General features: G+C 40.2%; 1 protein-coding gene across 16 annotated transcripts in view; it reads left to right on the top strand.

Annotated features, from left to right (window-relative positions):
* The window catches only part of MAGI1 (membrane associated guanylate kinase, WW and PDZ domain containing 1), a 645,788-nt gene that overhangs the window by 511,076 nt on the left and 118,172 nt on the right, over window positions 1–16,540 (top strand). For all 16 annotated transcript variants that reach the window (XM_043441957.1, XM_043441953.1, XM_043441952.1 and 13 more), the window contains one exon: window positions 6,981–7,100. In XM_043441957.1, the coding sequence (XP_043297892.1) occupies window positions 6,981–7,100 (120 nt within the window). The remainder of the gene's footprint in view (window positions 1–6,980; window positions 7,101–16,540) is intronic.

Below are 16,540 nucleotides of genomic sequence, written 5' to 3'. Positions count from 1 at the left end.
ATTAATCCATGTTGTTGTGTACATCTAAACTTTTGTTGAGTTTATCGTAAGGATTTACCACTGTGTATCCAGTTGTCAATTTAAGCACATTCACGTTGTCTATCTGTTTTGGGCTGATTATGTGTAGAGCTGCTATAAACATTTGTATATAGGTTTTTGTGTAAATGTGAGTTTTCATTTATTGAGGATAAATATTTAGGAGTGTGATTTGGGAGTCCTATGTAGATTTATGTTTAACTTTTAAACAAGCTGCCAAACTCTTTTTCAAGTGGCTGTACCATTTTGCATCCTTACCAACAATGTATAAAAAAGTTCCAGTTGCTCCATGTTTTCACTAGCATCTGGTACTGTAAGATTTTTTTTTAAAGCCCATTCTAATAGGTATATAGCAGTTAAACATTTCTTTTGACCTCAAGATATGGCAAAAACCATGTGCGTGCATGCCAAGTCACTTCAGTTGTTTTCAGCTCTTAGTGACCCCAGGGTAGCCTGCCAGGTTCCTCTGTCCATGGGATTCTCTAGGCAAAATAGTGGAACGGGTAGCCATGCCCTCCTTCAGGGGATCTTTCTGACCTAGGGATCGAACCTTTGGCTTCTGCATCTCAGGCAAATTTTTTTTCCACTGAGCCACTGGGGAAAAATTGTGTGAGTGGCAGGTAACTGAGTGAATTTGGGGAAAAAACATGTTCTACTTTGCTTTATCTCCAGCAACTGAAGAATAAAGACTATGAGGTTATCTTGGATATCTGATGAATTTCAAGCAACATAAACACTTGTTTCCTTAACCTGTAAGCAGATGGAGTGACTATGATTTTTGAAAGTCTCGTTACCAAAAAAAAAAAAAAAGTCTTTTTACATTTGGATAAGCAAAACCCAGATGAAGTTAACATCAGATGATCCCATTGAGTATTAACAATTTACTCTTAGTAATGATCTCTCTACTAGCAGTCTAGCCTTGAGGCCAGTTGGAGTGATGACTTGCCTTGAAACTTAATGGGATTGGGAACACTTAGCAGTAGGAAATAGCATATTAGTGTTCCATTTCTAGAATTTTTTTCCTGCTTGAACTGCATATTTCAAGAGAAATTCTAGAAGTAAGGAGAGAATGCAGATGAGCTCCAAATCTGGTTTTGTTTCTGTAGCCATTTGTTGTTGTTCAGTCACTTAGTTGTGTGAGACTGTGCGACCCCAGGCACTGCAGCACACCAGGCTTCCCTGTCCTTTACTGTCTCTCAGCTTGCTTAAACTCATATCCATTGATCCGGCAATGCTGTCCAACCATCTCATTCTCTGTACAGCCATAGTTTGTGGAGTTTGATGATAAGGAAGGTCATTTTTTTGATTTCCTCATCAAGATTCTCTCGTGCCAGGTACACTGAAAGTTTATGAACCATACAATGTGCCCAAGAAGCAAGCAGCCACTAAAGCTTTGGGGGCAAACTTTTGTGGGTACTGCTAATTCATACTGAGACAGTCAGCAGGGCACAGCTCAAATTCATTATCTGGTGCATAAAAGACTGATAGTATTCACTTCTCTGGTGCAAATCTTGTTAAATTTTAACACTTTAAAAAGACTGTGTATAAGTGATGAATGGTTTGAGATTTAAAAACCAAAATCAGGCAGAAAAGTATTGCTACCTTCTCCTAACTTTAGATTGCCAAGTGTCAGACACGACTGAGTGACTGAACAACCACAGCCTATTCGTAGCTAAAGGCAAGTATTGAGGACCTTGATGCTAGCTTTCTATGAAGTGGGAGACCTTGGGATGTATTGTGTGTTGATTCAGTTGGAGCCTCTATTCTTTGGCATGTTCTTGCAAGGATTAAGCTAATATTGAAGTTGTTTGGGTACGATGCCTAAGAATCAGGACTTTCAGAATTATTTTATTATCTTAATTATTTTATTCGATTTATAAAATACCAGAACAACTAACTACAAGCACAGTGGTACAATTCAGAGGGATATAAAGAAACAATTTTTTTTCTCCTCCCATTTCTGCACCCATCCTCTTCTGGTTACCACTGTTAAGGATTTATTCCATCCGTTTAACTATTTATTAACTCAGAAAACATGTAGCACCCATAGGGCTTTCTTTTCTTTTTTTTCAATAAAATGCAGTGATTATTTTTGCACTTTATATTACTTAACTGTATATTATAGATATTCTTTCTCATAACTGCTTGGGCATCTAACTAGTACTTCTTTACAGAGAGAAAAAAAAAAAAAATTCCTAAGGGCAAATCTACTATATTTCATTTACTCATTCCTATATTCACAGGAACTCACTTTTTGTGTGTGTGTGTATTTTGGAGGACTGTTTTTGTTTTGATCTTGTTGCTTTCGGTTTTTGTTTTGGCTGCCAAATGTGAAGGCACAAATACCTAAGAAGACTTTTTCCCAAGATAACATGTCCAAAAGAAACCAAACAGAATTTTTAGTACAAAACATAAAGCTTGACTATCATTTTTCAAAGCAAATAAGAGGTTTTTAAAGGATGAGTTTCCTGTTTGAGTACAAGATTCTGCAGTTTGATTGTTGTTGTTAAGTCAATAAATCATGTCTGACTATTTGTGACCCTGTGGACTGTAGTTTGTGAGGCTCCTGTGTCCATGGCATTTCACAGACAAGAATACTGGAGTGGGTTGCCATTTCCTTCTCAAGCAGTTTGATATGTTTCTTATTTTTATTTCAAAAGCTGAAAGTGCTTTGGGGGCATGGTAGTGAACATAATACTGGAAATGCCCTCCTGGTTTAGAAATGCACTGGCCAATCCAGTTGCCGCTAGCCACATGTGCTTCTTTAAATCTGAAGTAATTAACATTAGATAAAATTTCAATTCAGTTCCTCTGTCATGTTAGCCACGTATCAATAGCTACATGTATATACATGTTGGACTTTAATGCTGTGCACCTGAAATGTATTTAATAAAAATAATAATAACCAGATGTGGCTCGTGGCTCCCATCTTAGGCTCACATCTATGAAACATTTCCCATATGGCAGAAAGTTCTATTGGACAACAATGATTTCAACTGACTAAAGTCAGATTGCCTACTTTCAAATCATAGCTCTGCCCAGCTGAGTTGTATGTGACCTTGGGAAAGTTACTTTGCTTCTCTGGGTATCAGCTTCCTCATCAATAAAGTGAATATAATAGCAATCCTTCTGTGTTTCTGAGAAAGATTAGCTATAGCACTATTGATGAACTGTTGAACACTTTACCTAAAATATAGGTAAGCATCAAATAAGTGGAAGCTATTCTTTTTTTCCTAGTGTTTGATTATCTCTTTTTTCTTTTGGAAGGCCAGGAGGTGAGTTCTGTGTTTGTTTGTTGAAACATAGTAGCTGCAAGATATTGTTGCCCTGATTTCTAGCTGGGCCAACAAAAAATGGTATAGTAAGCTGTAAGCAACCTCCATTTGTCAGCCTGGTGATTTTTTTTTTTTTTCAAACACGTTGTCCCTGAGAAACATGGTAGAATTTGTTTTACTTCTCTTCTGCCAGGAAGTAACCCTTCTGGCTTTGTTAGAAGTGTGGTTTGTAATAATTGTACCCACCCCAGATGGCTCCTGAAAAACCTTTGAAATGCCATCTGCCAGGCGTGTGTCCAGCAGGCAGCCTGTCATTCTGCTAAAAGAAAAGAGAGGGCGGGGTCCCCTCCCAGGCCCTTTCTCCCTAGCATCTCTGAATGGGAGTCTGGTCATGTGGACCAGGCCCAGGGCCTGTTGCTCAGAGGATAACTCCAGTAAGCTCCTGCTGGCCTGCAGAGAGGAAAGGTTTTGTCTGGGTAGTAAACCCTGAAGGTTTTGTGGGTGGAGCTGAATCCTCCCCAACCCGCTTTCCCTGCTGCTTAAAGGCCATTCTAAGCGTATTTATTTCCAAGGGAAAATGGTGTCTGCTTGTTTTCATTTTTCCTCTAAAATGTACCATTTCCCCCCAAGTTCTTGATCATCTTCAATCCTTTCAGGAAATGAAGTCCCAGAGGTTAGTGTTGTCTCAACAGTTACTCTGACAAATTGGTTCAGAAAATATGATTGGAAGAAATGTCAATGATAAGATGATTATAGGAGGGGGAGAAAAACCAAAATATTGTCTGGTGTGGAAGACTTAAAAAAAAAATCTTCTATTTGGTCTTACTTATTTATCCACATTTTGGGGTGCTGGGGATGGAGGGATGGATTTAGTTAATAGAATTTTGGTATGGAGACTTGAGTGTGAGAGTTGCCATATAGAACATATTTAGGACAGATTCTTTCACAGCAAGTTTCAAAGAGATTCTGTTCTTGCCCTACACTGGAATTTCGCAGTATGATGTGGACTGTTTGTGTTTTCCAGAGAGCCGGCTGAACAGCTTTTGCGCTTGGCTCTGAGGCATCACACCCTCCTCCTCTGCTCCTGCTTTGCTGACAGCTGCCTCTTCATCTCCTCCGAGGCTCTTTTCCTCTTCTTAGTTTCCAAAAATTGTAAAGTTTTTGTGTTTAAGGCAGACTTCTTGACTGCTTTTTCTATCATGTCTTTCCCCCTAGATTCATTCTTTCTTTCTCTTGCCTTCAAATGCCAGGGGTTTAGTGATAACTCTCAAATTTAGGGCCCAAACACCCGTCTGATTTTCAGATTTACATATTCAGCTGTCCAGAGCTCTCTACACCGAGGTGTCTGATAGGCATCTCAAGCTTTCACATATTCTGAAGTGAACTCTTAATTTTTTTTCCCCTTATACACCATTCCCCCATCTTCTTAATGTCTGTAAGTAGCACATCCCATTTGCCTAGGTCATATTCTTCTGTTTTTCTTACACACTCCATCAGCGGTTTCTGTCTTTAAAATCTAAACCTAGCATGGCCTGATGAGTTGATGTACTTTGAACACATCTATCCTATATAGTCACTTACAGCCGTTTAAAGTGTTCACAATTCATAATAGAAATCTCATTGCTTATCACCTCCATCCTATTGTTCTTGTCTATGCCCTAAGTTTTTTTTCTCAACTGGATACTGAAGAGAGTAAAAGTGTTAGTGTATCAGTCATGTCTGACTCTTTGCAACCCCATGGACTGTAGCTTGCCAAGCTTCTCGTTCATGGAGTTTTCTAGGCAAGAATGCTAGAGTGTATTGCCATTCTCTTCTTCAGGGGATCTTTCCCAACCAGGGATCAAAGCATCACATGCAGATTCTTTACCACCTGAGCCACCAGGGAAGCTCAATTATGTATGTAATTTGAACTGTAATACCAACTCATTTCATTCTAATAATAACATAAACTGTGTATCTGGTAACAGGTACTGAGCTAGGCCTTTTAAAAGCCTTGTCTTATTCAATACACACAACAAATGTATAGGTAGTTTATTGTCCTTATTTCACAGGTTAGGAAACTGAGAAACAGCAGAAGCTCAGGAATGAGACAGACCATGAATTCTTCATTCCCTTTCTATGTGTACCTGCTCAACAGCAGTATGCTCTGGAGTACCCACTATATGCCTGACACCCGAGATCTAAATTTAAACATTGTAAAGTACCTCAAGGGTGTCATAGTCTGCCAGGGAAGCAAGAAATGGGAAAAACTTAGGAAACAGTTTAAGAATAGACTTTCGGACACTACACAAGCAGGCTTCTATACCAGAAAGTCCTGGTGTGCTGAGCATGACAAGCAAACCTTTGTAACATAACTGGTACTATGGATAATTTGCAGCTCTTTCTAACACTCAGATTTCCGATGTTAGAAAAAATCAACTTGTTTAAAAATGTGTTTTCCTTGAGTAAAATATGCAAAAAGTGTTGAGTTTTTGACGTAAGAGAATTCTGGTTACCTATTGTAGATGCATGGAAATTCACATGGGCAGGCAATCAGAGACTGTGTTCTGCCATGAACACTAGAGACAACATACAATTGGTTATTTAATTGCTTTTTAGGGAGAATTAGGACTAGAGGAAAACATTCCTGCTTATTTTATATATATATAAAGACTCAAAAAGCACTATGGGTAATTGTGCCTTGCAGAATGAACTCATATTGGTTATATGCCCTACCTAACTTGAATGTTGGAGCAGAAACCATGAATTTTGCTTTTGTTTTTTTTTTTAATCCCCCTTCCCATTTAATATAGATTCCTAGTATGTACTACAAAATTTCTTATGGTTTCTTTTTTTAGTTTGAGTGTAAACCACACTCCTTCCACACTTTTGATTGAGGTTGACTGGGCTAAAATGATAGGTCTTTCACCCAGCACCTCAGCTGGGTGACTTAAATGTTCTAGAGGGTCTGTGTTATTTCATAAGAATTGTTATATTTATGAGTCTTTGAATGAATGATGAGATTAATTCAGGGGGAGAATTTCCTATCAAATTCAGTGTCCTTTTTCTCTTGTCAGAACTTACGGGTGGCCTCTTTTTGCCAAACATATTAATTACATGGAGACACAGCAACATTTTGATCCCTGGGAGGTATCCAGCCACAGATCTTGGGCAATTGAATTTCTCTAGTGATGTGTTTATGCAGCGGGTGTCATTTTCTTCAAAGGGCTTATTACATTGGAAGTTGCCGGATGTATTGAGGAACACAAGAATTTCGAGGCCTGTGATAAAATTATAAACCCCTTAGGCTCTGAGCTTAAGGTGGATAATGTTTTTAGAATTTACTGGAGCCCTAAAAGCTGCTGATTGTGAATGTTATCTGTATAAAATCCAGTTCACCCTTTTCATTCAGTGCATTCATCATTTCTTTTAAGTGATAAAAATCTCCCTGGGTTGCCTTGCTGTGTTTGGTTTTCTCTTTCTGGTATTTGAGGGGCCCAGGCACGAGAGGATGGAAGTCAGGATGCTTTTCTGCTAGAAAGAAGTTACCTTTGCCAGGTCCCTGTCTCAGTAGGTGGGTCTGTCAGCTTAGGTACTTACTGAACTGGTTATTTTAATTACACCTGGATGGGGCGCTTCCTCTTTCAGTGGACTGATGTTTTCTTGTGCCTTTTGCCTTGTCTGCTACAGGCACAACCCGGTCTCCCAGAGAAGGAGAGGTGCCTGGCGTGGACTATAACTTTCTGACTGTGAAGGAGTTCTTGGACCTCGAGCAGAGCGGGACTCTTCTAGAAGTCGGCACCTATGAAGGTGAGCTGATCTGTATGGCAGCAGTGAGCATGCCTCTCTGCTGGGCACCACAGAGGACCCTGGGCCATTGAGGCAGAGATGTTCTGTGGACTAGTGAAGTCTGAACATCTGTAGGAGATGGCAGTTCACCTTAGTGGAATTAATAATAATAAAATATATGGAATAAGGCTTTGTGGAGCTGTTTAAAAATAATTTGGATTTTTTTTTTTTCCTCCAGGATTTTTCTCCTTTAATTTGTTGATTTAAATGCAGGCACGTGTGCGTGGGGGCGTGTTTGTGTGTGTGTGTGTGTGTGTTTAATATGGGTATGTACAGTATTAGAAAGAAGAGAAAGAAGACTCATAGCATAAAATGTGACCTTATAGGTGGTGGTGTTTTAGTATCAAAAGGACTGGAATGTCATTTGTACCACCAACTGATGTTTAATATATTTTTGAGTAGGTGATAGATTTTCATGGAATATTTCAAAGCAGAATATTTCAGAAGTATTCAGTAAGTAACCTCTTTCCTAGATTTATCTTCCACCTGCCTAATTTCCGTTTCTGTTTTCCCCAGATATTAAAACCAGTGTTATTCATTTCTGTTACTCTTCTGAAATTTTTTTTAAAATGTAAATACAAACACATACATACAAGTGTCATACGTGTGTTCTCATATCTTCCCTGTTTTATAAAGAAGATATACACTATATGCCATTTGGCATCTTGCTCTTTTATATCATGAAAGTATGTCTTCTGAGTCTTTGAGGTTCAGTACTAGAGTGCTTTTTGTTTTCTTTTTTAAGTGACTAAGTAATCTCCTGACTATGTGGACCACAATTTATTTAACTAGGTCTTTTTGAATAAACATTTTTAAATATTTTAAAACATGACTGTGTTGAATAATATGAGTATAAATCATTTCATATAGGTGAAAGTAAATCTGTAGGATGAGAGCAAAGCCAAATGTGGGGAGAAAATTAAACTTACATCTTCTGAAGACAATATTATAGCTTGATTGCTTTGTTGAGTGTTTTTACTTGAGACAAAAGGACATACTATGATACTGTTAATAACTGGGTCAAGTTATTAAGTTTTGTGTACTTTTTAGAAACTCTCAAAATCTGGATTTATGGGATGAACACAGTGGCATTTTCTAGATGAGACTTAAAAACAGAGGATGAATATGAAACAGACTATTATTTTATTAAGGGCATTGTAAGTTTTGATGTGATAATTGCCCCTGTTTCAGGGGCATTTTTTGCAGTGGGTACAGGGAAGAACATTAACTTTGTGCCTGCTGTTCATGTCCAAATTGTGAATGTACATTAAACATTAGGTAGATATTTATCACATTCCTAATTGTGAATACAAGAAGATTTTCTTTGAGGATTGCTGGTTATCCATTGTTGTGAAAGTCGTTCAGTCATGTCCAATTCTTTGCGACTCCATGGACTGTAGCCTGCCAGGCTCCTCTGTCCATGGAATTCTCCAGGCTAGAATACTGGAGTGGGTAGCCGTTCCCTTCTCCCGGGGATCTTCCCAACCCAGGGATCAAACCCAGGTCTCCCATATTGCAGGCAGATTCTTTACCAGCTGAGCCAGTATTGCTGGTTATCCATTGTTGTGGTTTCCTTGAAGTATTGGCATTTGACTGGGGGTTGGTGGGCTGGGAGATGTGAGGGTGCCCTAAGCAAGAATGATTTGTTAAGACTGGTACCTGTATACAATGGAATATTACTCAGCAATAACAAGAAATGCATTTGAGTCAGTTCTAATGAGGTGGATGAAGAGTGAAGTAATGAGATGGATGAAGAGTGAAGTAAGTCAGAAAGAGTGAGAGAAATATCATATATTAATACATATGTATGGAATCTAGAAAGATGATACTTCTGATCCTATTTGCAGGGCAGCAAAGGAGATGCAGACATAAAGGACAGACTTTTGGACAAAGTGAGGGAAGGAGAGGGTGGGATGATATGAGAGAGTAGCATTGAAACATATACATTACCATATGGAAAATAGATAGCCAGTGGTATGAACAGGGAACCCAAAGCTGGTGCTCTGTGAACCTAGAGGGGCGGGGTGGGGAGGGAGACAGGAAGGAGGTTTAAGAGGGAGGGGACCTTAGTATACCTATGGCTGATTCATGTTGATGTATGGCAGAAGCCATCACAATATTGTAAAGTATTTATCCTCCAATAAAAAAGAATTGACCTAGTTGTGAGGTTAGAAAAGGGATGGGGGCTCAGTGGATGTACCAAGAGCTTCTTCAGTGTGTTGTTTTATAAATATGAATATGGTTAAAAATTCATGTAGCTGAGAAGAGAGCAAGTGTGGATCCTCTTTGGTTTAAGAAAGTGAGTTGTCCTGTCTGAAATCACTTATTATGACCATCAGAGGAACTTTAATCCAGAATATAAAAAAATATTTATTTGCATGTTTGGAGAGGTTAAGGGTGGGAGTGGCTGTGCAAAGCCAAAGAGTACTTTGTTGAAAAAGAAAAGCATGTGGTTAGGCAACAGCATATCTGGGACAAAAAAGAAAATCAGCTCATTTTACTGAGGTGTTTATATTACAAGTGGTGCATAGGTGGAGTCACCTTTTTTCCCCATTAATTTTATCACTTTGACAGAGGTAGCTATTATCCCCAGCTTTTTAGATGGGGATGCTTAGACCAGGTAGCACTTAGGGACTTTCTTAAGGTTGTGCAGCTGGTTCCGGAAGGCGAGAGCCAGGAAACAGACCCAGCTGTTGGATTTTTAGATCCCGTGCTCTTTCCTGGACATGCCAAGAAGATGATACTGATGTAACTAAAAAGTTGTGATAATAGACCACTAGTACTTTCACCCAACTTCTTGCTGAGTAACAACAGGAAAAAGTTTTTCAGAAAATGACTAGTCATCCTTACATAAAACCGTCTTTCTGTGAATGTCACTCAGTTATTTTAGAGTTGAAATTCTCATGCTGCGTATGGGTCCAGTGTATTTTAGCCATCTGCCTGTATTCTTCAGCCTTTTGACCTTTTGACCTTTTGGCTGTATGATTTCCCTGCTGTATGAGATGGCTCATAATTTTTTGGTAGCAATTGGAATGTATTGTATTGACTTTCATAAGGTGAAAGCAAAATGGAATTTTTATGATATGCCAGATAGTGTTACACGAATAGGGCTGGAGAGATCTCTGTGAGCCCCTCTGGGCCCCCTTAGTGGTGATTCTGTCAGTTGGACACTAACAAGCCTGCAGGCTGGGCTGTGGCTCTGCCAGAGTTGAGGTCTCAGCCCCTTTGCTGTTGAGCTGTGTGCCCTCCGGCAAGTTACTTAATGCTGCATGTCTCCATTTTCCCTTCGGTAAAACGAGGATAATAATAGTGCTTTCTCATAGGTAGGATTAAATGAGACAATAATTGGAAAGGGCTGAGCACAGCGTCTGACACACGTAAGCTCTCTGTCAGCGTTAGGTCTTATATTTATACACACGACTGGCCCCAAATTGCCACCCTGGTGGATGGATTCTCTTCTCCTTCTCCTAGTCAGTAAACTAGTGGATTTACCAGTAAAATATCTTTATTTACTTCTCTAGGTACTCACTGTCTATTTCCATTGCTCACATTTTATTCCTCTTGGCCTGACCTGGCTCCAAAGAGGAAAACACCGCAACGCAAATCACTCTTTAAAGCAAGACTTTTAAACAGCTTGAAGTAAAAGTAATGAATATACAAGATGGAATTCTTTCTAGAGTAAAGAACTTAAACATCTTTAAGTGTAAGTTGATTTTCCTCCTTCTCACAGGAAACCTCTGTTAAAAGGTCTAGTGCAAAGATTCGGAAAACATAGACATAAACGGCATAAACCTAAGTATTTTTGTCCATTGACTTAATACATCCTGGAGATCTTCCCAGTTACCCCACATAGTTCCACCTCATTCTTTATAAATGCTGCAAAATATGCCATTGTATGAATTTATATAGTTTATTTAACTAGCCCTCTGCAGGTGGACGTTTAAGATGCCTCCTCCCCCCACTTTTTTTAATGTTTTGTAAACAATACTGCTGCGAACACCTCTGTACAAATGTCTCACTGTACTGTTTTGAATAGATTTATAGAGGCAATTCCTGGCAGTGCAGTTTTAAAGGCAGCCCTTCTGTGCCTTCATTTCAGCATTGTCCCATGGTACAGGCTGTGATGTATGGGGCAGAAGACCAAAGTAGCTCTGCCTTTGAAGGTGCTCATGCTTCATGGTGATTGATTTCTGACAGTGTTTGTCCAGTATGTATGTGATGAGTGCGTTTCAAAGTGCATCATGTGTAACAACTCACTTAATTATCCAGTAATCCAGTGAGCTGAGTACAGTTTGTCCCCATTTTACAGAAGAAGAATATGAGGCCCAGAGATGCCCATTGTCTTTTTTTAACTCCATATGGTGAGCCCAAGATAGAGCTGGCATTGAAACCCAGGCTTATCTGGCTCTAGGGTCTCTACTCTACAGCCCCTCAATCTTGGGAGGCAAAATAATTTAAACAGCTTCTAGAGAAGTGATGTGTGTTCAGAGAAGAGAACTACAAGTGCTCCATTGACTCTAACATTAGGGTCAGTCCCCTTGAAGAAGTGGACTTTGATCTGAAGCTTGTCAGAGGATCGCATGAGTTCAGGTGTGTCGGCACCAACCCTAAAGCCTGAATCCTGAGAAAGCAAATGCAGTGTGAACCAAGAAAAGGTCGGAACGTTGGTGCTAGAGATGGAGAAGCAGGGATTCATTTCTTGCTTCCTGTACAACCAATGCCATACAACAGGACTTTCTTCAGTGATGAAAATGTTCAATATTCCGAGCTGTCCAACACAACAGTCATGGACCACATGTGATTTTTGTGACTGAGAAGCTGCATTTTAAAATTAATGTAGTTTATACTCGTTTAGCCTTAAATAGTCGCATGTATCTGATGACTGCCATATTTTCTAGGGCAGTTTTAGAATAAAAGCTTCTGCAAGGATGGTTGAGGACCTACTCAAGAAGATCTTTCTCTTCTCAGTCATCCGACTTCAGAGAGCTAAGCTCATCTTTAAGAGCTAATCTCCTTTTAGAAAACATAGTTTTGAATCCTCCCAAAGAGGATGTCACTACAGAGGAGAGATGATCTTCTTTATGTACATTCTGTGACGTATATAGGGCAGACAAGTGGAGTGAACCAGTAAAACCTCAAGGCCTGATAACTTTCTGAATGTTCTTTCAGGTCCAATATTTGTTTGGGGTTTAGAATTTCAGGGTTGTAAAAGTTTAAACTGGAAAGGCAGTAGAGCTCATCTCTTCAGAAGACAAAACTGAGATCCAGAAGGAGAATGTCTAAGACACTAAAGGGAATTGGGAACCAAATCTGGCCAAATGCCTTTCACTAAGGTCATGTCCCAGGCAGGACTGAAATGCTCATCTTGCCAGAGTCTGCTGCTTGGAAATGGATACTCTCCTTATAGACTCTCTTACTAGTTTGTACATTCATTCATTTAACCATTAATGATAAAATGTTTAGCAAAACCAGACATGATTGTTGTCCTGCCTGTAGCTACTAGTAGACTGTAGGCTGCCAGGCTCCTCTGTCCATGGGATTCTTCAGGCAAGAATACTGGAGTGGGTTGCCATTCCCTTCTCCAGGGGATCTTCCCAACCCAGGGATCGAACCTAGATCTCCCACAGGCAGATTCGTTCCCATCTGAGCCACCATTTTTAAGGGAGTGTTGCATTATTATATCAACAGTATAAAATGTTTATGTGGACTTACTAATGTATTAGTTATTGGAAGAAGAGGTAAAAGATTCAGGTGATGATATTCCACCTAGGATGACTCCTACTTCTGTCTTAGAAAACTGGAAAGATGTTGGTACTGTTTGCTTAGATTAGAAACACTGGAAAGAGCCAGGATTGGTGTGTGTGTGGGGTGGGGGGTGTCAGGGTCTCCAGGATGGAATTTTCCACCCCGAACAGCTGTAATGCTGGCATATTATGTGTATCCTCCAACAGTAGATGCCCTTCGTGACTATTTAAGGAACCTAAGTATTGCCCGTCACAGAGGCATATGAGTTATGAGTAGAGTTCATAATTGGTCTCAGCTCTGCAGTTTGAGCCAACTCCTCATTCTGTCACTGGTTGCAATAAAAATCAAGGCAAGACACAGAAGACAAGACTAAACGTGTCTTTCCTCCTTGGCCCAGCTTCCTAATTGTGACACTGAGCTCATTTATTGGATAGCATTCTTGAAATAAATCAGAAGCACCATCTCCTTTTTGCCTTGCCCTTTTTTTTTTTTCTCCTGTTGACATTTTTGCTCAATAAGACAGGTTGCTGCCTCAGCCAGCCCTTGGGACTTCTCTGGGAGAGAGTTTGTAAGGGCGGAACTATTCAGTGGGAGTGGTTCCAAACATGCCTGTTTTACAAATGCCTCTGGGTAGAAGAGGCTGATTATACACTTTGAGCTTGCAAAGGTTTTCACTCAGCATGGAAGTGCGGTCCCAATGTGACATTTCCAATTGGAGTTATGGGTTGCATATCTCTTCATGTTAATTAGGAAGGGAGTGTATGTGTCAGCCTTCAATAATGGTACTGTTCTGCTTCTTAGAAGGTCTGCAAAAAGGCAGCTGCCAAGGGTCTACTTTGGGGGGACATGGTAATAAAGCTGGGGTGAAGAGAGTTCTTGTTTGTCATTGAGGAAGAAGAAACCGTCTGGAGTCCTGTTCTTTGGCAGGCCTCAGCAGCTGTCTGTTGTGATAAGCTCTGTTGGCAAACTCCGCTGTGGAGTGTTCTCTGTTGATAATGAAAGAACCAAAGGAAATCTGTGTGACAATTGTATGTTCCTCTGCCTTTGAAGACAAGGAGGCCAAGCCCAGGGACGGTTTGGTTAATTTTCTGCTTAGAGATCCCCAACCATTCCTTAAGTCAAGAGCATAGACAGTGGAGACAGATCCATGTTTAAATGCCAGCTGTCATTTAAGCATTGTGTGAATGTCAGTTTCTTCATCTGAAAATGGGAATATTAATTTTTTTTCTGTAGAATTGTTAATGATTAGAATAAGTGAATGTGTAGGTAGCAACATATGGTAGATGCACAGTAAAGGTAACTTTTTGTTAATGTTCTTTAAATATGTGCTTTGATAACAATACCAAATTTTACATCTTAGAGCTGCTCAGAGTATCAGGAACAACTGATGCTGTGGTTTATTACATGCTTATATTGTGCCAAGCACAGTACTGAGTGCTTTATATATGTGGTCTAATTTAATCTGCGCAAAAACTCTGTTTCATGGGTACTAGTCTTTCTACATGACAACCGAGGCCGGAAAGAAAGAGGTCCCTTACCTTGCTCAGGGTCACAACACTATTAACTTACCTTGCCCTTTCTGGTCTAAAATTCAAAGGCACATGGCACTAGTAAGAACAAACCTCTACTTATAGGACATGGGCTTATTATCCTTCTGTGCATGTAAATCATGGATTTGTAGAGTGGAGCAGGTCATTAAAGAAAGAATAAATAGAAAGTGATGGGAGTTTTATGAATGATACCATCATGTGTTGAGTAAGCAAGTGGCAAAGTGAAGTGATGTGGATCTGAGATAATTCAGATAGAATTGATGGACTGAAAAGAAACTGCCGTGAGTCATGCTCTTAAAAACCGGATCCACAATATAGGTATTGAGGAGCATCCTGGGCTGGGATTTGTGTGTACTGTCTCCACTTTATTCAGTTACTCATTCTGCAGAGAATTACTCAGTGACACCTTGTGCCCGGCACCATGTTTGTTTTGGGAATGCAGTCGTGCACAGAACACATGTGGATCCTGCCTTCATGGAGCTTACAGTTTAGAGGTAAAGACAGATATCATTTCGTTACATAGTCTGATAAACTGAGCAAAGGGCCTTGGGAAAGAAGAGATACACGCTTCTCTAAAAACATATACAGGAGAGGGAATTCCCTGGTGGTCCAGTGGCAAACACTCTGCGCTCCTGATACAGGGGGGCTGGGTTCGATCCCTGGTCAGGGAACTAGATCCCACATGCCACAACTAGGACTCTATGCAGCCAAATGAATAAAAATAAATGTTAAAAAACAAACAAACAAACAAAAAAACATATAGGAGACTTTGATCTAGTTGGTGGGGTCAGAGGATCAGCAGGTGATATTGGGATGAGAAGCAGAGGGAGGAAAGTTAAACAGAGAGAAGAGTGAGTGTAAGAGCTGTGAGGTGAGTGGGGGCACAGATTGCATATGAGACCTGAAAGAAAACCAGTGAGATTTGAGCAGAGAGAGCAAGGGGTCCAACTGTGAAGCTTGCCTGCAGAGCCTGCAAGGGTCACACATGCATGACCTTGAGACCAAGACAAAATCAGATATGCTGGATCTATGTCCTTATGTACTGTATACATATTTGTGCTTTACAAAGAACAAGAGTAAGGTTTTTGGACCCCACACATCTTACCCTGGGCTTCCCAGGTGGCTCAGCGGTAATGAATCTTCCTGTCAATGCAGGAGACGCAGGAGACTCGAGTTGGATCCCTGGGTTGGAAAGATCCTCTTGAAGAGGAAATGGTAACCCACTCCAGTATTCTTGCCTGAAAACTTCCACGGACAAAGGAGCCTGATGGGCTGTAGTCCATGGTGTTGCAAAGAGTCGGACACAACTGAGCACACACTCACTTTTGCCCCTTGGGTATAGTGTTGCCCCTTTGATAATACATGCTGTAGATTTCCAGCCATTCGTGGTCACTGTCATCCTGTTCTGCTACTTATTTTCAAAGCTTGTTCTGTTTGGAAAAAGAGAAGCAAGCCATCCCTCCCTTCAGCTCCCCCACCTCTGCCACCTCCCAATTCTAAAGCAACATAGGACTGCAGGACAAAGGGCCTAAATGCAAATGCTTGTCTCTGATTTCTTCACCTTTGCTACACAGAAGATGGTCCATGGACCAGTATCATCAGCATCACCTGAGTCCTTGTTAGAAATTCAAAATTTCAAGCCCCACCTTGACCTTTTAAAAGAGAATCTCCATTTGATGTAACTGTTACATGTACAAAGTTTAAAAAACTGATGTATACCATGCAGAGCATTTGTGAAAATCATGTTCTAGTTCCATTTCTGCCTTTCCACCATAGTGCCTAGCATAACAAGAGGTTCTCTATAAGGGAATGAATGAATGAATATTAAATTTATACAAAGTGAAAGGCTTTTAAGATTTGATTCATTCTGGCTTAAAACTCAGGGTTGCAGCCCTCCTTCAATATTTTATCAAGCTCTAAAAATTGATTTGCAGTCCCCATTAATTTTTAACTGTGTGTCAGAAAATATTTTCTTTGGCTTGGTCATGGCCAAAGAGTGTGCCTGTTAATTATGGCCATTGGTGGCTTCCTCTTGCGTCTTCCTTGCCCTCCTCTCCCTCCCCAGCCATCATCCCTGCTGAGTTGTATTGTGGAGCCAGTTCTGAA

This window comes from Cervus canadensis, chromosome 22 (assembly GCF_019320065.1).
Source record: "Cervus canadensis isolate Bull #8, Minnesota chromosome 22, ASM1932006v1, whole genome shotgun sequence".
Classification (NCBI taxonomy): domain Eukaryota; kingdom Metazoa; phylum Chordata; class Mammalia; order Artiodactyla; family Cervidae; genus Cervus; species Cervus canadensis.
The sequence above is the reverse complement of the archived record's forward strand: the minus strand, read 5'-3'. Positions and strand labels throughout refer to the sequence as shown.